The sequence below is a fragment of the Spermophilus citellus genome, assembly GCF_964194105.1.
Source record: "Spermophilus citellus genome assembly, chromosome: 15".
Taxonomy (NCBI): domain Eukaryota; kingdom Metazoa; phylum Chordata; class Mammalia; order Rodentia; family Sciuridae; genus Spermophilus; species Spermophilus citellus.
The window spans coordinates 86,488,941-86,515,835 of NC_138195.1; the positions used below are offsets into that span (position 1 = coordinate 86,488,941).

At 52.4% G+C, this 26,895-nt stretch overlaps 1 protein-coding gene across 2 annotated transcripts in view; it reads left to right on the forward strand.

The window, feature by feature from the left end:
• Window positions 1–26,895, forward strand: part of GRK5 (G protein-coupled receptor kinase 5) — a 190,077-nt gene that overhangs the window by 138,361 nt on the left and 24,821 nt on the right. For both annotated transcript variants that reach the window (XM_081267997.1, XM_081267996.1), the window contains exons 5-6: window positions 22,204–22,304; window positions 24,623–24,715. In XM_081267997.1, the coding sequence (XP_081124123.1) occupies window positions 22,204–22,304; window positions 24,623–24,715 (194 nt within the window). The remainder of the gene's footprint in view (window positions 1–22,203; window positions 22,305–24,622; window positions 24,716–26,895) is intronic.

The following is a 26,895-nucleotide window of genomic DNA, read 5'->3' on the forward strand; positions in this document are numbered from 1 at the left end:
CTCCGGCCGAGACATGGCCCTGGGCAGATGTGGCTGCCTGCTCCTTCTGCTGGGCCACTGGGCAGCGTTGCCTTGCCCCCTTCCACACACAGGCCTGTTGGAGTCTGTGAGGGTCCCAGGTGTAGGAGGTCAGGAGAAGTCATTCTGAGCGGGGGTCCTGCTCACCCACAATTGCAGCCAGTGACTTATCCATGGGGCTGCAGGGAGGTGCATGTTTGGTCTCTTGGTCACCACTGAAAACACTGTGAACACTATAAAAAGGGACCCAAGTCCAGAGGAGGTGCCACCCTGAGGGCAGGAAGTGCCCCAGAAGGATGAGAAGAATAGTAGCTCCCTGGCTACTATGAAGGGGTCAGGCACCTCCGAGATGGTACTGCTGGTGGTGCCAGTGTCCTTGTCCCGTTCACAAGGCTGCCAGGCCCCAGAGAGGTGAGTCACTTGCTAGGCTGCGTCTTCACCTGCCCTCTGCCAGATGCCTTCTTGCTGCGGCTCTGCTGGGCCGTTCCAGCTCTCCTTCCATACCTTCTTTGAGGCTGTGTCCCCAGAAACAGTGATGACTAACAGGGGCTGAGGACCTGCTGTCCGAGTCCCTGCAGTCGCTGCAGACGCTCCTCTTACTGCTGAGGATGAGGCTGCTCCACAGAGCTGTCACCTGCCAGGTCACAGCTAGTGGCAGAGCCAGACTTGTACCCACCTCTGGGTGATGCTGGGACCCCAGGCCTTTCCCCTGGGGTGTGCAGCTTCCTGCCATCTGGTGGGGTGGGGTGCTCCCTCCACCCAGCCTTGCCTGACTGTGCTCCCCTTGTGCAGCTGGAGTAGACGCTGGCAGCCTGTCCAAGGGCAGGACGTGGGCAGGCGCCAGGGCTTCCCTCTCGCCCTCCTGGCCCACCTCATCCAAAGGCCTCTGCCAGCAGACCCTGATCTGGGCCCTCCAGCCCTCCCTACCTCTGCTCAGAGCAGCCTCGACTCCTGGAGGCATGGGGCCCAGACGCCCCATCAGCTCAGATGGTCTTACAAGTGCCTCTGTGCCTGCCAACATTTTTCCTTAAGTACTCCTCAATTTTTGAAATTTAAACCACACCATCTGTTACAGCCCAGGGGCCTGGGGAGGCCATCTCTTGGGTCGACTGCTTTTCTTCAATAAATTCTGCACTGTGCCCCCAGCCTTCCACAAGGAGCTCAAGAGCCCACTTTACTTCTCAGGGCTGCAGAAGCCCCAGGTGCCGGAGCAAGGGACCCAGTGAGGAGCTGAGCTGGTGGCTCATACCCCTGTCAACCCCCAAAGCCACTGTCCCCCAAATCCAGATGATCCTTGCCTGGGGGCCTTCCTAAGATTCAGCTCACATGTCAGCTCCAGGCAGCGTTTTCAGATGTAGCTGTAGGACACTGACCAGAGGCCCTGGGGTCAGCACAGTGTGGGCCGCCATCTCACGAGCACATCGAAAGCTCGAGAAGTCCTGCTCTGAGGAAAACTACTTATGCTAACAAAGCATTTCCCAAACTTATTTGACCACAAAACTCCCCCCACCCCCCACCCACCCCCTCAGCATTCTGCTGGACACCCCAGGGCTGCGGAAGTCTTCTCGGGGCCTTTGTGACCATACCTCCTCTGGCTCCTACTTCCTTTTTCTTGTGGTCACTCCTACAGCCCCCCCACATCACCCAACTGTTTTTTTTTTTTTTTTTTTTTTTTGGTCCTGGGGATTGATCCCAGGGGTGCTTTATGCTGAGCCATGTCCCCAGTGCTTTTCATTTTTGAGAAAAGGTCTTGCCAAGTTGCTGAGGCTGGCCTTGAACATGTCATCTTCCTGCCTCAGCCTCCTGAGTCACAGAGGTACAGGCCTGCACCACCACACCTGGCTCTCAGTCTCCTCTTGATATCCACGTCTTCCTGGTCTTTGTCCAGGAAGACAAAGGACCTGGGTCTTTGTCACTTCTGTTTCTGTGTCTGCCTTGCCCAGACCCCTCCAATGCACAGGGCTCTTCTGTCTCCAGTCAAAATCCATCCTTCCGACCTGGTGGTCTCTGAGCACATGCTCCTTGTGTTCCTTGTTCCAAGGTGGGGGTTCTGAGCAGCCCACCTTACAGAAAAGGGACAAACATAAACAGATCAGTTGAATGCAGTGTGACTGGAGTAGTGCTCTGTGCTGGGAGGGGGGTCCTGAGAAGCCACCCCTACCCCAGCCTGGGCAAGCCAGCAGAGGCCCCTGGGAGATGAAGATGCTGTTGTGGATTTGAAAGAAGGCAGCAGAGGAAACCAGGTACAAAAGGAGGGAAAGAACCTTTCAGAAGCAAAGGCAGAGAGCAGTGGTCTCGACTTGGCCCCAGAGGACGTGTGGTAATGTCTCGGGACATTGGAGTTGCTGTTCGGGGAGGTATTACTAGCATCAAACAGGTGCAGCCAGGGTTACTTTTGTGCATCCTGCACACACCCGCAGCCCCCATCTCGAAGAATGGGGCCACGGCGGATCAGCCACAGCACAAGGCCGAGCGCCCTTGGTGCAGAGTAGTTCAGGGTGCGGATGGTCACGGGGGTAGGAGCGAAAGGTAGGGGTGGTCCTCGGGGCTGCAGGGCTCAGGAAACCATGCTGAAGAGGTTGACGTCAGGAGGTTGACCAAGGCCTTGAATGTCATTGTGTCTTATGACAGTGCCTCTGGCCACATGGAGGAGTATGAGGGGAGGCAGAAGGACAGGAAGCAGAGGCCATCTGGGAGTTGCTGCAGGAGCCATGAGGGGGCCAGAGGAGCAGTGGGGGTAGGGCTTCGAGAATGTTAAGAGAAAAGTGACAGCCAGGTATGGGCCTGAAGGAACTGCAGATGACCTCCTGGTTTGTCTTGAGTCTCTGAGTGGGTGGTGACCCCAGGCAAGGAGCACAGGATAGGGTCATTGCTGCAGAGGCGGGTTATCAGTCCATTAGCAGAGATGATTATCTGCTTGCGTTCCCTGCTGGGCATCTTCCCAGAGCAAGTTGGTTCAGGTAGAACTGGGAAGCCCTGGGAAGCTTCCCTTCAGGGCACTCACCTCTCCTGCCTCATGTCTCTGGGGAACTGGCTCCTGTCCCTCAATAACTGACACTGAGTATTTGCCAGAAGCCAGGATGGAAAGTCCCTGCTCCAAGGAGATGCTCACGCCTGGAGCCACAGTCCCCTCCCTGTGGCAGGGCACTCTGCAAAGCCTTGCTCAAACTTCCATCTCCAGAGGCAAAGCCCACTCCTTGGACGCTGCCCCAAATCCTGCAGCAGTTGCCCACACAAGGCCAGCTCTGCTCTGGTGGCCATTATAGGACATGAGGCAGGGGTGGGCTTTGGGACTGGCTGAAAAACGAAGGATCTGACTGAGAGGCAGCAGATGGATGCAACCTCTTTTAGCAGCACAGCCTCAGGAAGGTCACTGAGCTTCTTGGTCCTCTTCTGTGAGCGGGCGGGGTGGTCGTGCCACAGGACAACCGGCGAGAGCAACACGCTGCTGGTGCATCCTAGACACCTGGCTGGGGTCCTCTGCCTTCCCCTTTCTTCTTTGAGCTTTCAAAATCAGGCTGTTGAGTGAGGAAATTATCAGACGTGCAACTCCCAGCTATGGAGCTGAGAGGCCAGGGAGGGTCTGGAGGCCCCAGCCACAGAGGGCGCCAAGACAAGGCTGGACTCATTAACATGCAAATGATTAATGCAAGCTGCCACAACAAACCGACCCCAAATCTCAGGGGCCTCGAACAACAAAGGTTTCTTTCTTTCTCACGCATAATCCGATTGGGTCATATCTCTCTCGGGAGCTTCTCCATGGGTGATGCAGGGATCCTGACCACTTTTGTGGCTCCTCCATCTTGAATGTGTTGTCTCATGGCCACCGCCCAAGAGGAAGGGAGGGATGAAGGAGGCACAGGAGCTTTTAACTGCCTTGACCTCTGAAGGTCAAGAGGAAGGCCGGGGAATGCAGAGACTTCTGGAAAACCAGGTGAATGCACCAGGAAAGCCTTCTCACCCTCAAACCCCAAGCTGAAAACTGTTGGTGTGGTGCTGGGTGGACGGGCTGGTTCCCAGGCTCCTCAGCCCAGAGGCACTGGCCAGAGAATCCCACAGTCAACCAGATGTGCGTGCTGGGCTCTTGGGGATCTGGACTAGAAGTGATGGTGGTGGCAGAGAAGGAAGGGTCACCCTAATTGGGGATGCACCAGCAAATATTCCTAATTCTAATAATAAGTAATAGTAAGTAACCATGGAAACAGTATTGTATATCACCTAAGCACTACCGACTTTATTTTTTAAAATACCAGCTTTATCAAGATCTAATTCATATGTCATAAATTCACCTTTTCAAAATCTACAATTCTGTGGTTTTAAAAATATTCGGTCATGCAACCATTACCCCTACCTTTTTTTTTTTTTCATACTGTGATTGAACCCAGGGCATTTAACCACTCAGCCACACATCCCCATCCGTTTTACATTTTTATTTAGAGACAGGGTCTCGCTAAGTTGCTGAGGCTGGCTTTGAATCACAATCTTTCTGCCTCAGCTCCCCAAGCCTCTGGGATTATAGGTGTGTACCACTGCGCCCAGATACCACTGCCTATCCTAGACATTTACCACCCTCCTTTGTCCATTCCTGTTAGCAGTTCTTGCCCTATCCCCTTTCTCTCAGGCCCTGACAACCACTCACTGTTCATCACTAGGCTGATTTTGGACATTTCACATAAATAGAGTGTCATATAATATGTGACCTTCTGTGTCGGCTTCTTCAGCCACAGAGTGTTCATCCGTGCTGTAGCGTGCATTAGTATTTCATTCCCTTTTACGACCAAGCAATATTGCGTTGGTGGACACTCCACATTTCATTTATCTTCTCATCAGTTCATGGACACAGGCAGTTTCTGCTTTGAGGCTGTTATGAATTATGCTAGCAGGAGCATTCATGTGGGAGTTATGTACAGACACCTGTCCTCACCACTCTTGGCTACAGACAGGTGAGCAATTGCTGGGTCAAATGGTAACTGTACGTGTAATCATTGGAGGAACTGCTAGACCTTGGGCCGTGGTTTTGACCACTGTCATTCCCAGCAGCAGCGCCCGAGGCTTCCAGTTTCTTCACTTCTCATCACTTGTTATTTTTTTTTACTTTATCCATCTTGTTGTGTATGAAGTAATATCTTGACATGATTTTTTTTTTTTTTTTTTGGAACCAGGGGTTGAACCCAGGGGCACTTTACCACCGAGCCACATTCCCAGCCCTTTTTGTATTTTTATTTAGAGACTGAAAACTTAGGGCCTCGTTAAGTTGCCGAGGCTGGCTTTCAACTTGTGGTCCTCCTGCCTCAGCCTCCTGAGCTGCTGGGATTACGGGCAAGCAGCACCACGCCCAGCCTCTTGACATGATTTTGATTTGAGTTTTCCTAGTGACTAATAACGTCACATATCTTTCCACATGCTTATTGACTATTTGTGTATCTTCTTTAAAAAATGTCTGTGTTCAAATCCTCAGCCTGTTTTAAACTTGAGTTGCTTGTCCTTTTAGTGTTGAGTTGCGAGAGTTCCTCGTATGTTCTGCTTGCAGGTCTCAAACACACAATTTGCAAATATTTCTCCCAGTCTATGGGTTGTCGTCTCAGTTTCTTTTTTTTTTTTTTTTTAGTTGTTGATGGACCTTGATTTTATTTATTTGTATGTGGTGCTGAGAATTGAACCCAGTGCCTCACACATGCTAGGCAAGTGCTCTACCTCTGAGCCACAACCCCAGCCCTCGTTTCAGTTTCTTGATGGTGCTCTTTGAAGCATAACGGTTTTTAACTTTGACTTCATTTTTGTTCGTTGTTTTTAAAGTATTTGTTTTGCTTTGTTTTATCTATTTTTGTATGCAGTCCTCTTTTCCTTGGGGGACAGGGCCTGTTTAGGGACAAAGGAAACAAATCCTCTTGCCCCATGAACCATTCTTCCTCTGGAGAACCAAACCCTGTTGCCCATTAGAAAGGTCAGGGCTGGGCCTGGTCCTTCAGACATCCCACCCCTCATCCCGCTGACTTGACAATACTCTTCAGCCGTTGAGCCCCCCGAGTCCAGCCCAGCTCTGGTTTCTCACAGACCTGCTTGTGGACCTTCCCAGCAGCTCCCTAAGGTGCGTGTTATTGTGCCCATTTTACAGACCAGACAGCTGAGGGTTGGGAAGAGAAGGGTTGGTCCAGAATGGCAGAGCCCCTGAGTGACCCACCTCAGCAGTGCCCACTGTGGGACATTTTGCTGTGGTTCATTTGAATTGGGCCAATGAGCCACCATGCCAGGTCCCCATCAGTGAAACCCTGATGATCAAGGCCTGGAAGATGGTTCCCAGTTTGGATGTGATTTTACGAGGAAGTAGCAGTGGATTCCAAAGGCATCTCAAACCTAGTAGATGGTTCCAAAGAAAGGCTTTGTGGGGTTCTTCCTGGGCACCAGGGCGGGCAGAGGGTAGGGACAGGTTCCTGGCGTGTACTGCCAACACGCTCCTCTGTGCAAGGCGGGGACTGCCCAGCACAGGCGGCTCCCGGAGAACTTTGCTGGCCAAAGGTCTACAGGCAAAGTATTGTTTCTTGGTCCCCCCGTAGACATAGGGCTGACTCCTTGTTTTTATGTACGATGACTGGGTAAGTCTGGGAAGTTTGTCTCGGTGACGGGGGAGATTACCCATCAAGCCCTCTTTTCTGCACAAAGGAAATTTATTCCTGGTGCTTGTGTGTCTCTCAATAAAAACATCCATCTTTTAAAGCTCTCCAGAAAAAAAGAAGTAATTGTTCTAAGTTTGCCTTTTCTCTGCCTCCCCTCATCCCCACCCTGGCTCACTGAACCCACCAACTCCGTGGCCCCTCCACCCTGCATACTCCAGCCCCTGGACGAGCAAGCCCAAGCAGGCCGGTACTTAGCACCTTGGCCTCTGGGACAGCCAGCCTTACTTCCTATCCTCAGGACCAGGTCGAATCCAAGTCCTTCCAGTTTCCAGCTACGTACCCTTGGACCCTCAGTTTCCTCATCTGAGTACGGGTTGATAAAAATAATGGCACTAGTATGGGCTCCTGACTGTCAATCATTCTTATAGCACCTTCAGGGCTTTTACCCTACTTACCAACCATGCTTGTAATTATCTACATAACATTTTTCTTTAAATCAACTCATGTTTCAACTTAAACAAGTTTTAAAAGGAAATCTTGTTTCAGAAACGTACCTGCAAAACCAGTATTAATTTGTGATACATTAAGATAGCTGGGGGCTGGGGATGTGGCTCAGGGCTGGGGATGTGGCTCAAGTGGTGGTGTGCTCGCCTGGCGTGCGAGCCGCCCGGGTTCAATCCTCGGCACCTCATACAAACAGGGATGTTGTGTCCACCGATAACTAAAAAATAAATATTAAAAAATTCTCTCTCTTTCTCTCTCTCTCTCTCTTTCTCAAAAAAAAAAAAGATTTAAAAAAAAAAAAGATAGTTGGAAAAATTGGCATTAAATCCAAGCTAGATCCTTTTGCCTGCCTGAGGCTCTGGGCTATAGGCCTGCGTTCTGGTGGTTTTGAAGATTAGGAATGTCAGAGATTGGTAATAAGATAGTAGCACCACGCTGAGACTTCATCTTGATGATCAGATGCTTGAAGGAGAATTGAAAAGAATAAGCTTTTCCCTGACTGAGCCAATATTATTTAATAGTGTCGCTGAAGCTCCTAAGGCACACATTGCCCCTGGAAATGCTTGTCCAGCTCTCTGCTTCCAGTAATGAAGCATTATGGAAACGCTGGCTTGGGGTTGGTGACAGCATGGAACAAAGATTACTGGACTAGTTCAGGCTTCTTCAGGGTCCTTCCTGGGGTCTGTGGCTTTGGGGGAGGTGGTGTAGGGTCCACCTAATCATCTAACCACCCACTGGTCTCCAGAACCAGCAAGGGCATGGAACATGGGTCACTTGGGCAAGTGCCTCTTTTGCAAGTGCCTGGCCTATTCTCCATGGGGCTTAGGCTCTGGCCACTGGCCCTGGACCTGACCTTTCATTTCTGCTGCAGTCCTTGTCCCTTGTGTCCCAACACAGGAACAGACCTCCATCCTCTTGTCAACAAATCCAGTAAGCTCAGAGTCCACCTTGGCCTGTGCAGAGGGTCTGGCTGGATGGCTGGACAGGGGGAGGGCAGCTGGGCCACACTCCAGGCCTTTCCAGCTTCCTGCCACAGCCCTGCAAAGAGCCCCGAGCGTGGAAGAGGATTGGAAAGAAAACTTGAGAAGGGACTTCCTGGGGTTCCCCCCATCCAAGTGTCAACCAGGCCTGGCCCTGCACAGCTCCTGGGTCAATGGGCCACATCCAGGGTGCTATAGCCCTGACACTGGCGTTTGCTTAAGCAGTGGGGGTGGGGGAGGGGGTGGGGGGTGGGCCTCTCTGTCTTCCACTTTGGAGAGGAGCAGAGATGAATTCAAAAGCGAATTTGTGCTCACTTGTGCTCACTGGGTGTCCTGGGGCAAGACAGGAAGGAGCTAGTGTTTTGGGGGCAACTACTCATGACTGAAATATCACAGTTCTCAGTTCTCATGATAGTCTTCCAAGGAGAAACTGGCTTAGCCAGGGCCAAGAATTCTATCTGCAGCTTTCTAGTGTGCACATGGATAAAGGGGACCTGCTGTGGTTGACCAGCTGGGGCTAGAAGCCTCTTTCGCCTTCTTGCCTGTTCCTGCCTCAGGCTCTGACTGCGAGAATAGTTAGGGTTCCGTGGAACCCAGATTGAAAAACACCAAGCTAAGTCAAATTCTTCATTTGCTGGGTGAAGAAACTGAGGCCCAGGAAAGGACTGGACCCCACACTCACACAGCTTGGAAGAGGAGACAGGGATGTTCCTTGCCTGGATAGAAGGAAGGGCAGTAAGTGTCTAAATGCTGAAAAATAATGATGCCCGAGCAGAGCAGAGAAGGTGGCTGGTGCCAGGAGGTCCACACTTGAGCACAGAATCCTAACTCACTCGTGTTCCTTTAAAGCGGGTTTTAATGGAAGAGGTGGGAGAGAGCAACGTTTATTTAGCACCTACTGTGCGCTGCATGATTGACACAGCTAGTGCATTCCGCCTCCGTGGCTGTCCTGGGCGGTAGACACAATGTCTGCATTTTACTTTCTTTAGCTAGAAAGAGTGATGCCGGGAGGATTGGAAACAGGGACTCAAAGAGACTTTTGCCTGCAGAAGTTCATAGCAGCTGTTATTCACAGTAGCAAAAGGTAGACACGACCCCAGTGTCCATCAGCAGCTGGATGGATGAGCAGGATGCAGCGCACTCATGCCACGAAATGGTATTCGGCTGAAAAAAGGAACTGAGTGGCCACAGTGAGGACAAGACTGTGCTAAGTGGAAGAACGCTGAGAGGAAAGGTCACTCATGTATGATCTACCACACAAGGTATACAGAGTCGGCGAATCCACAGGGACGGAGTAGAGGGCAGTTCACAGGGGCTGCTGGGAGGAGGAGTGGGGAACTGTTGCTGACCAGCACAGGGCTTCTGTGTGGGTGGAGATTTTTGGAAAAAAAGGTTGTGGTGAATTGTACACTTAAAAATGGTGAAAATGCCACTTCCACATTTTACTGGGGTGAGACTGGGGTCTAATCCCAGTCTGTCCAAGTCCAGTCGGGGAGGTGGGCTGTCTTCCGCCGTGTCCACTCCACTGTTCTCTCCGGGGCCCCTCCTGGGCTTGCCTTCCACTCACACACTGTCATCAGCACTGTCTCCTCTCACAGGATCCCTGTGTGACATTTTTAATGACTGTGTAATCGTCCTTCAGACAACCCCTGACCCATCTTTCATGGGACAAAAATTGTCTTCACCCACATCCTGATTTCATTAAGGTGCCCTCAAGGCTGACTTGACCACTGGGGCTCCTCACAAGGCCCCTCCAGGTCCTCTTTCCTTTCTCATGACCTTCCAGGTCAGAAAATTGATGTCCCTAGATGTTGGCAGAGCAGGCTGTGCCTCTGACCCCTGCACTTCTGTGCGTAGGGTATTTCCTGCCCAGAATTCCTCTCCAGAGTGGCTTCCTGAGGGTTCCCTGTCCCCGGCTGTGTCTTGGATGGACAGCATGCTGGTCCCTGTGGTGCCTGTGTTTGGCCAACTTCCCATGTGGCCTACCCCACCCATGGACATTGGGCAGAGAAATGACATCTCATAGGGAAGTGGGTTGATGTGGCCGAATTCCTCAGATCTGAGGATATTTCTGCTGCCCCTTCATCCCAAAGCCCCTGGAATGAAATCTTCACTGGAGAAAAATCCAACCCCATTTCAGATTGAGGCTCCTTTGGCTCCTGAGGATGAGGAGAGCAGTGGGTGTTCTAGAAGACAGAAAGTCAGCTGGCTGTGCCCTGGGTTCTCACACACGCAGCCTGAGGGACACTCCCTGCCCTGAGCATTCTGCACCCTACCCCTTGGGACCAGAGCTCACTTGCAAGGTACCTGCATGTGGTGGCAGAGGTGGCTGCATACAGACCACTCGCCAAGAAAATCCCTTCTGCTCACAGCTGCTCTGGGGCCTGTGAGCCCCTGTGTGCAGCCTGTGTAAACAGCACGTCATCTCTGGTTGCACACTTTGGGCCTGCAGGTCACGACCGGGGATTATCAAACTGACAGAGCTCGGCTGGCCCCTCACTCCACGTCCGGACACATCGCATTTTGTTAATTATCATCTTTTGCTTTTGACGTCAAGGATCGAGGCTGGGGTCAGGGTCACTATGTAGTTTCCTCTCCTTCTCATTAAAGCTGTCCAGCTCTCAGGGCCCCTGGTTACATTCTGCCGTTGTTTAAAAATGTCCTCTCTCACTTTCCGACCCCTACAAATTCTTCATCCTGATTTCTGCAAAGCTACTTGACTAGCAAAGAAAACACCCATCTAGGTCTTTTGAGCCCAATCTGCTTTCTGCTTTGCAAGGGCTGTGGCTGATTTGCAGGGAGTGCCTGGGGCCTAGTGGCCAGGTCAGCAGGGCCCATGAAGGGGCTAGAACTGCACACTGCCCCCCAGTAGCAGGGCTTCTTCAGACACTTCCTGGCCTCGTGACCCCTCATTCTGTTACTTGTACCTTTTGGGGGGTCCTCAGAGGCAATCTGCCATCTGAAAGTTGTCAGGGAAAGTGTCCATTTTGCATAAGGAAGAAATTAATTTCGCCAGTGTCTAGTCTTCTTGGAAGCCTTCAGGGCAGATGCCCAGAGTCAGAGGATGGAAAGGTCTTCCCCACTGCCTGTCAAAGGCCCTCACCCTCGGGGTTGGGCCAAGCCTCATTTAGCCTGGAAGCCACCTGTGTCTGATGAGGCCACCTTTGTAGCCTTCCCTCCTGGGAATGACAGGCTGTCCACAATCCACATTGGCCTTGAGCTCTTGCCATTGGCCAACTGAGTTGGCCTTTTCAGTGCTTGGGCTAGAACTCGTGACCTGGGCACAGAATGCATACTCAGGGAACCTGACTCATATCCCAGCGCAGAATCCTCCTGATCTGTCACATCAGTGTCCCCTCCTCTACTGTTGCTCACAAAGACAACTCCCAACCCTGGAAGTCCCTTCTTGTGCCTGGCATAATCCCCATCGAAGAGGTGGAAGAGGTCATTATTCAAATAGTGGTGGCCATGTGCCTGTGTCACAATGGAATTGTGAGCCTTACCTAGGGCAGTGGACGCTTCCAAACAGTGTCCGTGTGTTTTTCCTGACCTCCTCCACCAACCACATGATGCAACAGAGAGCTCTAACTCTATGTCTTTGAGCTTTTCATCAAGAAGAGGAAAAGATGGCAGATTGGGCACCATCTTCCTAGAGGCTTGATGGCCAGCAGAGACAGAGGTGGACTCCAGAAAGCATCTGGAGAAGGGCCCTGTGAGACTGAGTGCTCTGTATTGGAGACAAGGGAAGATCCAGGTTTTGAGCCAGGGAGGTGGAGCATTAACAACGTGGGGAATAGGACATCATACAAAAGCGAATGTTGAGATGAGAAAAGAAATCACAATTACTGGAGCTTTGGAGATTTGGGTCCTTTTCATCCGCTGCCTCGATTTACTGGAAATATTTCTGTAGAAATGCTCCCTGCTGAAACCTGGGTTCTCCTCCCTGCCTAGAACATTCTGTGTCTCCCAGAACTGCAAGTTGAGAGCCTCAAAGCTTAAGCTTCCTGTGCTTCATAGTAAATCCACTTCTGATTGGAGGCCGTGCCCACCTCCAAGGCAAGCAGTGAGGGTCACCTCCCTTAAGACTTCGGAGAGGAACAGTATGTTGCCCCAGGGAGGAGATTTTTTTATTTTTCCATCCTCTACCACACACACCTCCAGCTATCAGCTGTGTGTCTGGCCGTGTCGCTGGCACCATGCTCAGGCCTTGCAGTCCACCAACCAGGCTGGCCGTGAGGACGCTGTGTTGAGCAGTTGGGTGTCCCTGCCCAGAGCTGCCGGATACAGACATCAGACCCAGAGTGGAGGGAGCTTCGCTCGTGAGCGTGTGGCTGAGCTGATTTATTCTCTCTCCAGTGACCCAGAAAACAAAGCCTTCCTCTTTCCTTTGATCCGTTCTTGTGTGGGGCTTGTGGACTGTGTCTCCTGCCTGGCCGCCACGGATAGAGAGAGGAACTACTCCAGACGGACTCCAGGGTGTGCGGCAGTGGCTTTAACACATGGCCCTGAGGTTTTGATTAAAAAGGTGGAAGAACGGCGCTTTTTCTTCCTGTCAGCCAGACCTTAAATCAACCCCCAAGTGAGGAAACGCTCCCCAGAGGCTGCTGGTCAACAAGACTTTGCCTTTGTCTTCTGAACTCTTGTGATTGATTGTACAAGCATGTTTCATTTCAAGCCAGGAGTCGGGGTTGGAACAAGGCCCCACGTGCCTCACCACCTCCTGCTCTCACCCTGGTCCCTGGTTCCTGGCAGCAAGTGATAGGCTCTTACCTTTCAGTTGCTCAAAGGGGAAGTTATCAGAAAGTTGGGACTGGGGCCTCCTCATATGACCAAATGAAACCATGAGAAACACGGCGGTACCTGGGTTAGGTACCTCTGGACCCAGAATATGTCCCCCAAGGGCAGCTCATGTTCTCCCCCAGCCACCAGCCCACAGTTCCTACCTGAGATGTACACTGACCTCCATCCAGTTCTGATTGGGAAACTTCCAAAGAACTCTGATTGGCCTAGCAAGGCAGAGGGTAGACCAGATAGCCTCATGAAGTTACTTCTGATGCACTGGAAAAGGACTGGCTCCTTCATCTGCGTTGTGAACATACATTCATGTGCACACACACATTTGTTCAACAAGTATATTGAGAAGTCAGTCGTGTGCCAGGGACACCAAAGTGAAGTGGAAAGAATCCAGGTTTAGAGCCAGAAAGGCCTGGATTTGAATCTTGAGTCCACCATTCTGACTGTTCTGTCTCCAGGTGGTTACAGAGTACTCACTGCACTCCTTTCTCATGAGACAGAAATGGAACAACAGTCCTGCCCTTCACCCAGCTCTCCAGGGCTCAGTTTCCATGTCCATGATCCTAGGACAGTTAGCCCCACCTCGCAGCATTCTACTGCAGAGCAACCAAAGCACAAATTGGTGGGAAAACCCAGTGCCATGGCTGTTGGGCTGTCCCTCTCACAGGCCACAGCTGCCCCCGGCTCTGGCTCCTGCTGGATGCCTGGTTCCCACCCCTGCTCTGCCCACAACCAAGCTTCCTGTAGCTGAAGCAGGTCAAGGGGTGGGTAGGGTACAGTCGTGGGAGTTTCCATCCTGGGGGAGAAAAGGGTCCCCTGAAGTAACTGCTTTCACTCTGGTCCATCAGGACAGAACAACTCCCTTTCCTGGGAACTACCCCTCCCTTTTTTTCCAGAGTCTTGTCTCACTTCTGCTCAGCTTTTCCTGAAAGCCAAGCTGTCCACATTGGGAAATTGCAAATAGTTTACATGGGGAATGTCAGCTGCCCACATAGGAAAATACACACATCATCAAGCCCTAAGTGCTTGCGTCTGGAGATAGAGTGGGCTGTCTCCTGGACTGACCTTTTGTCCACTGGCAGAACCATTGCTAATGAGCTCCGAGCTCTTCAGGGGGATGTGTCTGTATATTGAAGCAAAACATATGTTGGACACTGGTGTGTGTGTGTGTGTGTGTGTGTGTGTGTGTGTGTGTTGCAAACAGCGTTTCTCAAAGCATGAGGATCCACTGTGCTTCCTTATCCAGCCCTCTCCAAAAAAGGCTTGCTTTTCAAGGTCACGGTCAAGATTCTCTTGCATGCTATCTAGGAAGGAACATGGCATCCTTGAAGGACCTGATACTGCTTAGGGATAAGGCTCTGTGCACAGATTGCCAGAGTTTGAATCTTGTCTTAGCTCTTAGACCAGCTGTGTGATGTTGGGCAGGTTACTTAACTTCTGAGCTATTTCTGCATCTGTAAAATGCATATGATAATAATAAAATCGACTTTGAGAGGATTAAACAGGGTAACCCACATAAGGCTCCTGGTGTTTGGTAAGTGGGTGCTCAAGAAATGGCAGCAATGGCAGTGCTGTGACAGTGTCCCTGGGTGGTGGGATTCAGTGAAGGTCCTCACTGTTCACAGGGTCTTCTTGGGGATGGTTGTATTGGAAGCAGGTCTTGAAGACTAGGTGGGATTTGGGTAAGCCATAATGGGTGGGAAGGGCTCCTTCTGAGAACAAATGAGAGCTTGCTCAGGAATTGGCCAACATGGGGCCAGATCATGGGGAGTGGAGGGCAGAAAGGGGAAAGAAGCTGGGAAGGGTGTCTAGGCCAGGCCCAAGCAGGCACTGCACTCAATCCTGTAGGCAATAGGGACCATCAATGCTGTATGATGCAGAAAAACTCCATTGGGGACTGTCATGTCAAATGCAAGAGCAAGGGGTAGCAGAGATCTGTGAGGACCCTGCTGAATAGTCTGAGAGAGAATTCCTGAAAGCAGGCCAGTGAGATGGGCATGGAGAGGAGCTGATGGGCGGGAGCGATACCAGGCCAAGACTGCTGGGTGTGTGGTCTGACCTGTGAAATGGGGATGAGCCACTGAAATGGAAATGTCCTTCCCAGTATGCTGGGCCAGAGCTCTTGCAGCTCAGAACTTTGAGATGCAGATCCTGGCTCCCGCATGGGCCAGCAACCGGGAGGGTTCCCTTCTCTCAGGTTCTCCATCTGTGCCATGAGTGGGTTGAAGGGGAAAGCCCTGGGGTTCCTCCCCGGAGAGTTCTCTCTGATCTCTCCCTCTTCCGTCCCCATCTTGGGTCCTGACCTCTGAACAAGTATAGGGCTTGTGTTTCTAGATGGCTCTGAGGATGATGCAGAGGATTATTGATGGCTATCAAGGAGGTGGGGGTGGGGTGGAGGTGGGGCAGATTTCTTAGCCTTTCCTGGCCCTTGGGTCACGCTCCAGCTCCCTCCAAGGACACCAGCCAGTATAACTCATCCTGTTTCCACTCTGACCTCTTGAAAGAGACTTTCACGAGCAAGAGCCTCAGACATCTGGAGTTTCTCACTGAAGCAGAAAATGGTATCCTTTCTTTCTATCAGTCATTCGTGGTGCAGAGGGAGACAGTGCCCTGGAGAGCAGGTACAGTCATGGGGGTGACCAATGCTAGCAGTCTTTGCGATGTCCCCCTTAGGGCTGATGACCAAAGCTCCCGGGATAGCGGTGCACCCTATCACAGCCGTTCCCGCGTTCTCATTCTTCGTTTTCCTTTAATTTTCCATTTCACGGTCCTGGGGATTGAACCCAGGAGCGCTCTACCATGAGCTACACTCTAGCCCTTCTTATCATTTTTTCTATTTTGAGACAAGGTCTTACTGAGTTGCTTAGAGCCTGCTTAGAGCCTTGTCTAAACCTGGAACTGACCTGGAACTCGCGATCCTCCTGCCTCAACTTCTGAGTCACTGAGATTCCTGGCTTGTGCCACTGCCATTCCTGTTTTCCGCCATGGAGACGAATGTCCCCAACTGTGAAGCAGTTCTCCTGCTGCTCCAGCTCCCTGCAGCCTCCAGGCCTTTGCCACACAGTGTGGGTCCTCTATAAATCCTCCCTCTGCTCCGAGGGCCAGTTCTCATCTCCCCGGGAGGGCTTCCTCCCACATGGATATCTCATTTTCCCCTCAACTGTTAGTGTGAGGGAGCACTGCTCAGGTATGAGGGTAATCCCTTGCTAACTATTTCAGGCATGCCCCTGTGTCCTCCCTACTCCTGGAGGACAGGAGGCTGGTCCAGCGGTAGAATGTCTTCCTGGGCTCTGGAGGCACTGTGGTGCAGGGACTCAATAGTGCCACCTCGTGGACCGACGGCTTGCCTGGCCTTGGCTTCAAGGGCTGAAGCTGAGCTGAACTGGGGGCCAGCTGCCCTGAGGTTTGGATCCCTCAGTGTGAGGTCACACAGAGGGGACGTTTCATCATCAGAGGGAAGCCGTGGGTGTGCTGGGTGACCTGCATGAGCTTCTGGGATTGAGTACAGAGTAAAGAACCCCGCGGGTGGCTTCTTCCCGAGGCCAGGCCCGTGCCTCCCTCCTCAGCCTGCCTGCATTTCCCTGGAAATTCCAGTTTGGGGTTAAGCCCTTTGACTCTGTGAACATGAAAATGTGAAGCACTGAGCCATTGCTGCACTAAAGGCACTGGGGTGAGGTCACCTCCCCTTGTGTAACCTCTTAGCCAGGAAGTCACTCCAAACCAAGCACTTGTTCACTCTAAACCCACTGCTATTCAAATGCAGCTTCGTGACATCCCCTAACTCTTCCCTCCAACCAGACTGCCACCCCAAACTGTCCCCTAGAAATCCCAAGGCCTTCAGTGCATTGAATCATTGCTGGTCACTCCTGCTGCACCCGACTATCACAGAGGCTCTGATCTGATGGAGCAGAAGTCAAAGAGAAGTCGGCCTAGCCAGCATGCTGAAGTTTAGAGTCACGGCAGTGGAGGACACGAAAGAGGAAGACAAAGGGAGGGGAGGGGCCTAGAGAAGAGTGAAGGTACACAGTGATCCATGTACACAGCCACATCATCCGCTGCCAGGCATGAAAGACTTTTCTCTGTCACAGCAGTGCCCAGAAAATTACCCATGCACACTTCATCTCTTGCTGCCTGAAAAGATATATCATAGTTAACCCTGACTTTGGGAGCTGCCTAATCCCCAGAACCAGTAAGCATCAGGCAGAGCAGAGGAGTCAGGCGGAGGCAGCAAGACAGAACAGGTAGCTGGGAATTCCTGGGGGAGAGTGACAGCCACGTCACGTCTGTTCCACCCGCAGCAACCACTGGCAGCCTGGGCCACCAGCCAAGCACAACCCAGCATCCTCTGATTCAAGGTCAATTTCTCATTCCCAAAGCAGGAGAAGGATCAGGTCTTTCCTCTCAGGGTGAAGGGGCTTTTACCCAGAGGCACAGACTCAGAGCAGTTGAACTATACCCAAGCTCTAATGCCACCCTGCTCCTCCCCAGCATCAGTGGGAGAGTGGAAGAGGGTCCTTAGCCAAAGAGCGGGCACTGAGGGGATTGTCAGAGCTCCAGGGCCACCTGCAGCAGCGGGATGGGTGGTCCCAGCAGCACCAGTTCCTCCAGCAGCCAAGTCCTTTTTGGTCAGGCCAGGGGGGAGAAAGCTCTCTGGTCAGTGTCCCAGGGACACACGATAGTGCTCTGAGACATATCATGCTGTTTTAAGCTATTTCAGTTCAAGGACTCCTTATAAGGACAGCTGGGTGTCATCCTGATTGTCACCAGAGTGACTTTCTAGCAGGGCCAGGCACGCTGGTTAATGTCAGCTACTAAGACCATCAAGAGGCCAAGTATTCATGGTGGACCCCTTGAGCAGAGAAACCTCCGGTCCTTCCTCCAGCCCTTGGGGGCTACTCCGTCATGAGCTCGTTTCATAACTTCCAAAGGACCCTTGGTAGGGCTGGGTGCAACTCAGTGGCAGAGTGCTTGCCTAGCATGCTCCAGGCCCTGGGTTCCATCTCCAGCACTGAGAGCAGGGAAGGTCACTTGGTGCTTTAGTCATACCATTGTGTTAAAAGTCAAAGCCTGCAGCTGGAGGAGGAGACCATCCTTAACTTCAAAGTACTGTGGGCCTGAGGGCTCCCAGACCTAGGGGAATTTTGCAGCCGACTTCACTAAGCCCCTACTCCTGGTCACCTTTATCCATGAAGACATCTAAGGGCCTGGAGGCCCTCACCTTTGCATGTCTGCTTAGAGGGAAATCAGGAGGCCATCTTTGATATGGAGCATAGCCCCTGCCTTCCTCCCCAGCCTGGCCCTCAGCCACACCACAGAGGACAGTCCACTATCCACAACTGAGTCCTCATTGCAGTGAGGGCACCAGCCCTCTTGGCCTGCAGGATACACCCCTCCCTCCTGGCAGGGACTTCCCGGGGATGGATGGCAAGTGTGACTCCAGCTGGGATCCCCAGGGCCCTCTGAGGGGTGCATCGGGCCCACTTGCAGGCTGTGGAGGGCCTTCTTACTGGCTGTCTCTTTACAGTGGACTTCTCTAAACTGGAAGGGAAGGATCAGACACCCCAGGTTCCACTGAAGCGCACCTGGGAGCAGCTGCTCGCCGCCTCCTGGAGGGCTTGGGTTCCAGGTCCACACTGGCCAGCAGCTTCTTATTCCCATCTTGTTGGCAAAGCTGTCACTCCCTGGAGTCTCTTGAAAGGGGTTTTAGTTGGAATCACTTAATCTCTTCATGTCAAGCCTGAGGCTGAGTTTAAAGCAGTGGTCGTGAAACCACAGGCATTATCTGCTGCTCACTCCCCTGCCAAGGATTGGCTTGTGAGAGTGGCGAGACTTCATGCACAGAACTGGTCACCTCTAGACTCTGGGCCACCCCTACCATCCACTGAGAAGGGAGCACAGTGAGCTGTCCTCGCCTGCAGAGGGGAGGCTGATGACAGGTGGGAGGTCTGGGGCCAGGTCTTACTTTGCCTTCAATTCCAACTTCTACAAAGCCTTTCCCAGATTGCTCCAGCCCATAATGATCTCGGGCTTAAGTGAGTGCGGGTCTCATTGCCTGAGCTGTGTCCCCTGTCTCTACTGGTAGGACCCAGCAGTGCCCTGGTGTTCACGCTGGCTCTACATAAGGAGCCTCCTGGGAGACAGGGAAGGAGGCGAGAGAGGAGGCCCAGACGGCCTCAAACCTCCAACCAAGGCACACAGTTCAGATCCCTTCTGTCACTTCTTGGCTGGGCGTTCTTGGGCCAATTGCCTAACTTTTTGGAACTTCAGCTTCCTGGTCTTCAAAAAGGTCATCATGCTGATATGTACCTCAGAGAGCCGTCATGTAGGCTAAATGGGAGAACCCCTGGGAGGTGTTTACGTGCATTGTGGACCAGGGTCAGCCTTCACTCTATGTAAACCATTGTTGCCAGTTACTTTTAATGATTTTAAATGTTGGATCTACATAAGGAGATAAATTTCATTTGGGAAAGGAGAAAAGCTTGCTGCTAAAAACAGAAAGAAAGAAAAGCTTGAAGGCCACTGAGTCCCACCTAGCCCGTTTTGTATGTCACCACACATGGCCAAGGTGGCCAAGGAGTGCAAGAACTTCCCGTGAGGACGCTCCCTCACAGTGCGTGTAGCATCTGTGTCTTACGGGAGGGAGGGGCTTTGGGTCAAGGGCATACTGGCTTTGCCTTTTCATTTCCCACCTCTGCCCCCTGTCAGCCCCAGCTGAGCCTGTGGCGGGAGGGTGGGTCCTCCTGGTGCAGGTGAAGGCAGAGGCTTGGCAGGGTCTTGTGTAGCCAAGTGCAGACAGGTGGGCACCTCGGGTCCAAAAAATGGTTCCATTCCTGCCCACAGCCACATGCCCAGCATCTGTTTGTTACCCAGCAGCCCAATACCAGCCAGGGGAAGAGGCTACCAGGCTGGCAGCTCCACAAATATTTAGTCAAATTGGCCGGAAAATAGGTTTTATTCAAAGCCAACTTTGAAGAAAAATAGGAGAAACTTCATCTTGAAGGCTCTGCTGCGGGGGAGCAAAGCTTTTTAAAGAGAAAAAGTAGCAAAGGGAGACAAAAGGAAATGTACATCTGCTTATTTAGTCCCCCGTGCTATGCAGGAGGCCAAGGGACAAGCTCCGCTCTCAGTGCTCTTGAGCCTGTCACCCTTTGCTGCAGCATGAGGAGCTTGCTCCCAGATTTAGAGGGCCCAGCTTCAGAGTGTCCCATGTTGGGCCTTCGCTAATTCCTACCAGGTTAAAGGTCAGATCCTGGTGCAGCACGTCTCTCATCTCACCCGCTTGTTCACAAATGTGCATGGAGCACCCCTCTGTGTCGTCACCGGGCCCTCCCCACCAAGGCTGCTCCAGCCCTCAATCCTCTTCTTCCTGAAGCAGATTTGCCCTTGGACAATGGTTTGTCCTCATTTGATCACTTTTTGTTACCGGGTATTGAAGCCAGGGGTGCCACCCCTCAACCCTTTTGTTTTTTTGCTTTAAGATAGGGTCTCACTAAGTTGCTAAGGCTGGCCTGGAACTTGAGATCTTCCTGCCTCAGTCTCCCAAGTCCAGGGATTACAGGCGGGTGCCCCCATGCCCTGTTCATACTTTATCACTCTGAAGTAGCTTGGAGCTACTGATTCCCAAGAGATCGAACTACAGAATTCCCAAGTCTTAGAAGTGCACCCCTCACCCCACCATCAATTCTCGAATCTCTAAGGAGCCTGAGGTTATATCTCAGAAGCAGCTCTCTCCTGTCACAGAGGAGCCACAAAATGACCAAGGTCAGACAGAGGTCAGAACAAGCTTGGGGTTCCTGCCTCGTCCCAGGCTCCTTCTGCAGCATCAGCACGAAGCATCTTTTCTCTAAGAGGGCAGCTTTGGAGGCCAAGGAGGAAGGGACCTTTCAAAGCAGGGGGCTGTCCCTAACCAGGGCAGCCCATGGCAAATTGGTGGGAAGTTGTGTTGGGAGCCTGGTGCTTGGGGTAACTGGCTTTGCACCCATGGGCTGCCCTCACTGGGCTGGAGCCTCTGAGGCTCCCTGAGGAGGGAGAGCCCCAGGGCAGGGGTGAGCCTGCGGAGGTTGTAGCTGGGAAAGACTGAAGAGAAGAAGGAAGGAATTTGGTTGTAGAGAATCGTGGGGAATAGAAAATGAGCGGCTGATTTCATTCAGCAGGGACCTGCCAGCTGCCACCTCCCACCCACCCCCAGGTTATACGCCCCCAGGAGGCACCGCCCCGCAGACCTAGAGGAGTGCTCAGCCCTGTAGTCACATCTCCATAGCTGGGAGAGAAGGCAGGCCTTTCCAACTCCAACATTCTTTGGGCAGAAAGATGTGTTCACGCCCGTCTTTGAGCCCATTCCGGGTAATTTTTCTCAATTTCCCCTGTAATTTATTAAAAGCCCACCTCAAAGGCCAGCTGGTGAGTCAGGCCCTGGGAACAGCTGGTGGAGGGTGAGCAGTGGGCAGGGTGGGGGTGGGTGAGGCCCGCCCAGGGTGGGGCTGCTGCTCAGAGCTGCCCTTTCAAACCCAAGCCTCGGGCCTGCAGCCTAACCTAGGAGAGTGGAATGACGGTGGTGACATTAATTTCACAACCCCAAACTTGTATGCCAGGGTCTGGGCCAGAAGCTTTTCCTGAAAGTTTTATTGATTGTTCTGGGTAAAATGATTATTCCTGTCACCTTCCTGAGTGCCCTGAGGTGTACGGTTGAGCCAGAGGCTCCACAGCTCCGAACCTGGGATCAGCAGGTCTGCCAGCCCCAGAGCTGCTCCGACAGCCCCTCCCCTGCCACCAGGCTTTCCATTGCAAACCCTCTCACACCTGCACCTCAAGCCTGGGTACCCCGTCACATTTGCCCTCAGGGGAAACGGGCTGAGTGGTCCAGGGACACCACCAAGCTCACTGGGCTCACTAGGAGTCACTGAGGCCACTTGCACAGCTCCTTGCAGCTGTGTGCCTTTGCTGACCTTGTCAGTTCCGACCCCAGGTCGCAGCCACAGGGATGATCACTGTGCAGGTGAGCAGCAAGGCTCAGAGGAACTCGGTGGCCTCTGTGAAGCCCCACGGCTGTGAGAGCCAGAAATCGCACCCTAAGTCTGAGCGTACTCACTGTCCTCTGGCCCGGCAGCCTCCCACACCACTGAACACTGTCCATTTGCCCAAGCCAGGGGTGTGGGCAGGAGGCAAGGGCCACACTGGGACTGGCAGCTGGTGCACCCTCCCTGGGGGTCTGACTTGTCCCTGATCTGGCAACTATGGGAAAGTCCTGGCTTCTTCCTCCTCACTCACCATTTCCCTTTCCTTCCTCCTTCTAGTCCCCGGTGTTCATCGCCCAAGTTAGCCGAGACCTGGTCTCCCAGACGGAGGTGAAACTCCTGCAGAGGCCCGGCAAAGAACTCTTTTCTGCCTGTGCTCAGTAAGTGCTCCACCCCTCTCACCTACCTGGGCAGGCCCACTTTTCTCCCTGGGCTGGGGCATTAAGACACCCGGAAAGGTGCCACCCTGAACCCTCCACCAGTAGCCGGGCTCCAGGGAGGGTCTTCAGAGCCCCAGAGCTCCAGCCAGGCCACCCAATGGCTTGTGCATAGTAGTCACCCAGATCTGCAGTTTTACATCCCACAGTTTTAGTGACCCATTGGCAAGTCTGGTCTGAAAATGTTAAATGGAAAATTCCAGAAATAAATAATTTGTAAATTTCAAATCACTTTTATTATGGTATAGTGTTATAATTGTTCTATCTTATCATTAGTTATGGTTGTTAACCACTTACTGTGTCTAATTTATGAGTTAAACTTTATCACGGGTAGGTGTATATGGGAAAATCAGAGTACACACACAGTTTGACACTGTCGGAGGTCCCAGCATCCACTGGAGCTGTCGAAACGAGTCCTCTGTGGATAAGTGGATGGCTACACTTTTCACGAAGGGAATGAGATACCAGGTTCCCAAGTCCAAAGAAAATATCTGCTACAAAGATGAAAACAAGTGTCCCTCCAGGCTGTTGGGACAGAGGAATGTGCAAAAATTGACCCTGCTTCTGTGGCTTGGAAATCCTTCCAACCCGCAACCCCACTCTGCCACCAGTCAAGTCAGTTGCCGCCGATCCCAGCACCCAGCCCCTTGTCTGTGGCCCCTACGTCTACCCCAGGGGGAGCGAGACCAGTCAGTGACACCACCTACGCCCGCACCCCATCCTGCACAGCACCTTCCAAAGGCTTGTGCACCTAGCACTGCACATGTATGTACACACACATGCACCACTGCCTGTGAGCTGACACGGCACACCGAAACCTGTACCCACTAGGACCTGGCTAGAGCCAGCTCACCCCACACAGCTGCTTGGGCCTGGGGTATTTTCGTGGGCTCTTATTCAGCACCCAGGTATCAAGCACTGCTGTGTCCCCACATGTGAGGTACCGGGGGTTTCCAAAGTGAGCAAGGACTTTGGTGCAGCTTGAACAACAAAACCAGCCACTTGGGTGCCCTGAGCCAGGGAAGAGCTGGAAGAGCAATGGTGTGATGGTGAAGGCGGGTGTTCAGGAGACCCCTCCCCCCTCCCCCAACCTGATCCAGTGCAGCAGAAGGATGCCAGGCTCACCTGCTGGCTGCTCTGTAGAAGCTGCTGAGGGTCTAACACTGGGCAGGGGCACAGCTAGTGACCCTGACTCTGACCCCGAGGGAAGGGCCATCCTGGCCTCCCATGCTGGCCTGTTTTCAAGTTTGGCATGTCCTCACCCTTTCATGGTCCCTGCCCTTCCTCAGGTTCCAAGTACCTGACTGGATTGGTTAGCATGCTGGGTTGCTTTGTGTGTGTGTGTGTGTGTGTGTGTGTGTGTGTGTGTGTGTGTGTGTGCGTGCCAGGGTTGAACCTAAGGGTGCAGAATCATCCAGTTTCAGCAAAATGACAAGACCTTTGGCCAGATGCCTGCCTCGATGGTTTGTATTTGTTATACTGCTGAGCCACATCCCCAGCCCATTTTTAATGTTTTCTTTCTGAGACAGGGTCTCACTAAGTTGCTGAGGCTGGCTTTGAACTTGTGATCTTCCTGCCTCAGCTTCCTGAGTTACTGGGATTACAGGTGTGCACCACCTTACACAACAGGCCCACTTTTTAAGGGGAGAAGCCCACCCCTGCCTGCAGCCAGGTTTGAACCCTGCCAGGCCCCCGTAGGCCTTGCTTAAGATATAGAGGAGTCCCAGTCTCCCAGAGCGTATCCTGGCACCTGGCCCACAGCAGGTTACCGGTAAATTCTACTGCACTCATGGAAACCTCATAGTGACTTCACTGGTCCTGGACCAATTCCAAATCCCTCAGGGACTGAGCCCCACTCTGCACCCCCACCCCACCTCTGAGTCCCAGCCCCTCCCTGCACCTCAGTAATTCTGCCTCTGTCCTCACCTCAGCTCAAAGGTCCCTTCTTCAGAGAGATTTCCCCTAATTGGCGATGACACATCTCTGAGATTGCTGGTTTAATGCTTGTGACTTTCTGTTTGTGTCTCTGATCACAATGCCCATCCCATGCTCCCAGCATATCCTAGGACCTAGAACAGTGCCCAGTACCTGGCAGACACCAACCCATGTTTGCAGGATCATACAGTGTCAGCAAAATGGCAAGACCTTTGGCCAGATGCCTGCCTCGACGGTTTGCATTTGTCACGCTGCAGGTACAGCCCCGCCTGGCTGCTTCAAGCCTGCGATTATAACATGCCCATCCTTCTGTCTCTCTGAGCTAGGTCTGTCCACGACTACCTGAGCGGAGAGCCATTCCACGAATATCTGGACAGCATGTATTTTGATCGCTTTCTTCAGTGGAAATGGTTGGAGAGGTGAGTCCCCCACACGCCGTGCGTGAGAGGAGCGAATAGGAGCAACAGGCTCAGGGTTCCATCTGAGGATTCATATAAAAGCCGGTTACCCCCGTGGCCCATGGGTACAATAAAATTAGCCATCCTCCTCTTATTAATTAAGTTCTTGGGGATTCTAGAAACGCCCTGTGCTTATTAATGTGTGCATTACACGTGCGCACATGCACACACACACTCAACACCTTGTTCTTGCTTCTCTGGCTCACTCTCTTTGGGAATTCTTTCTTTGCTAGCAAATTAGAGCTACCAGAGTCTTTGAAGTAGTTGCACACTCTTTGTTTTGCCCAGTGCCCTTAATAGACACTGAGGCTGTTCTCAAGTTTTTATGCAACCTTCCCCGAAATAATGAATAGCTTTGTACATAAATCTTTATGTACTTTTGCAAGTACAGCCATAGAAATTCCTAGCGGGAGTTTCTGAGTCAAAAGTCACCTGATTGCAAACTGTGAGGGACTGTTAAATTGCCCTTTGAAACAGCCGCCCCCAATTTCCAGTTGCTCCCGAGCTCACGCCTGCTCCTTCCAAGCGTCCTCAGCACTGTGCCTGCTCCCCTCGTGAGTGAGGGGCTTCTTTCTTTAGTTTTCCATCTCGCTAATGAGATGAGACAGGGAGTCTCTTAATGGTTTATTTGATGTCTTATTCTCTTCAAAGTGCTTTCATATGCATGGCTGTCACTTGGGCAGATATGGCCTCACTGTGACTGATAAGGAAGGAGAGACATAGAGGGGACCTGATTTGCCTTATCTCTCAGCAAGCCAGTAGTGCAGCCAAGGGGCGACCCTGACCCAGGACCCCCAGCCCATTGCCCAGCTATCTACAGTGTTCCAGGATTTGGAGAAAGGAGTGATAGCTATGTTAAATCCATGCTGAGCTAAGCTGGTAGGTGAGGTGGGAGTGTCCCCTTCCACAGCCCCTGCAGAAGCTCAGAAGCTGCAAGACAGAAGCCCCTTCAAAGCCCAGCACACTTCAGGAAGCCCAGCAGGAACGTGCCCTTTGTGCAGCTGGGTGGGCCATTCTCTCCACCCTGACCAGTGGGGATGACCAAGAGACCAGAGGTGGCCTTCTCTGTTGACCCGATGATACCACTGGCCACCCTGCACATGTACTCAACTCAGTCTGAGTCCTGCTTCTGACTCTCTTCCCAAGGAGCCTTGGCAAGGCTGGGTTACTTTTCCATACCTCAATTTCCTCACTGGTAAAATGGGGACAATAATGCCTGCCTCCTAGTCTTGGGGTGAGGGTGAGATAAGAGGAGTTTAGCATGTGCTAGATCCTCAACAGGCTAATCCTCAACAGAAGTCAGCCATTAGCTGTAGGAGGGACACCACTGGGCACAGTTGCAGTCATGACCGGACCACAGCCCTCAGTTCTCCGTGTCTGATTCTGCAGCCACAGCCCACCTGAGGCTCACAGGACAGGCTGATGGGGTGCACACTCATCCTGCCCTTCCTGGAGCCCTGGGCTGGGTAACACATGGCCCTCTGCCCCAGCCCTCCCAGGTGCCAGTGCAGGTTGGAACGAGGCTCTGCAGATGACTGCCTACACCCCTGTGCCAGCCTCACCGCTTACCAGCCAGACCTTAGGCATCCCATTCCCCCTCTCAATGCCTAAGTGTCGTCCTCTGTAGAACAGGGACAGCAGCACCTCTTGGGGTTAGCATAAGACTGACATAAGCCCATGTGCAGGATGCAGCACTCAGCAAGCATTGTCACCCTGGGAACCCCAGAAGTTAAGCACTCACTCTGGAAGGCATTATATTTTCCGAACTCATGAAGCAGGATCCCGGCTTAATGACTGACAGCACCCTGCCTTCCCCTCATTTTTTTTCTAAACAAGATCCTGGCCTGTTGGTGCTGTACTGTTGAAATATTAAAGGGATTTTTTTTCCTCCCAAGGTTAACCAAGAAATTCCTGGGAAATTGTATTACACTTATTTCCCCCTCGCAGAGGAGCTCTGCGGTAGCGCTGACCGGCTGTCTGTTCTCCATGTATCATAAACTGCTAGGCCTCGGCCGCCTTCATGTGGTTTTGGGGGCTGTTCTAGGAAAGGCTCCCAGGGCCGCGTGGCGGATGCGGGCACATGGCAGGTTTTCACCAAGGCTGCCCAGGCTGCTCTTGTGTGGAAGAAGAAGCACGGCCGA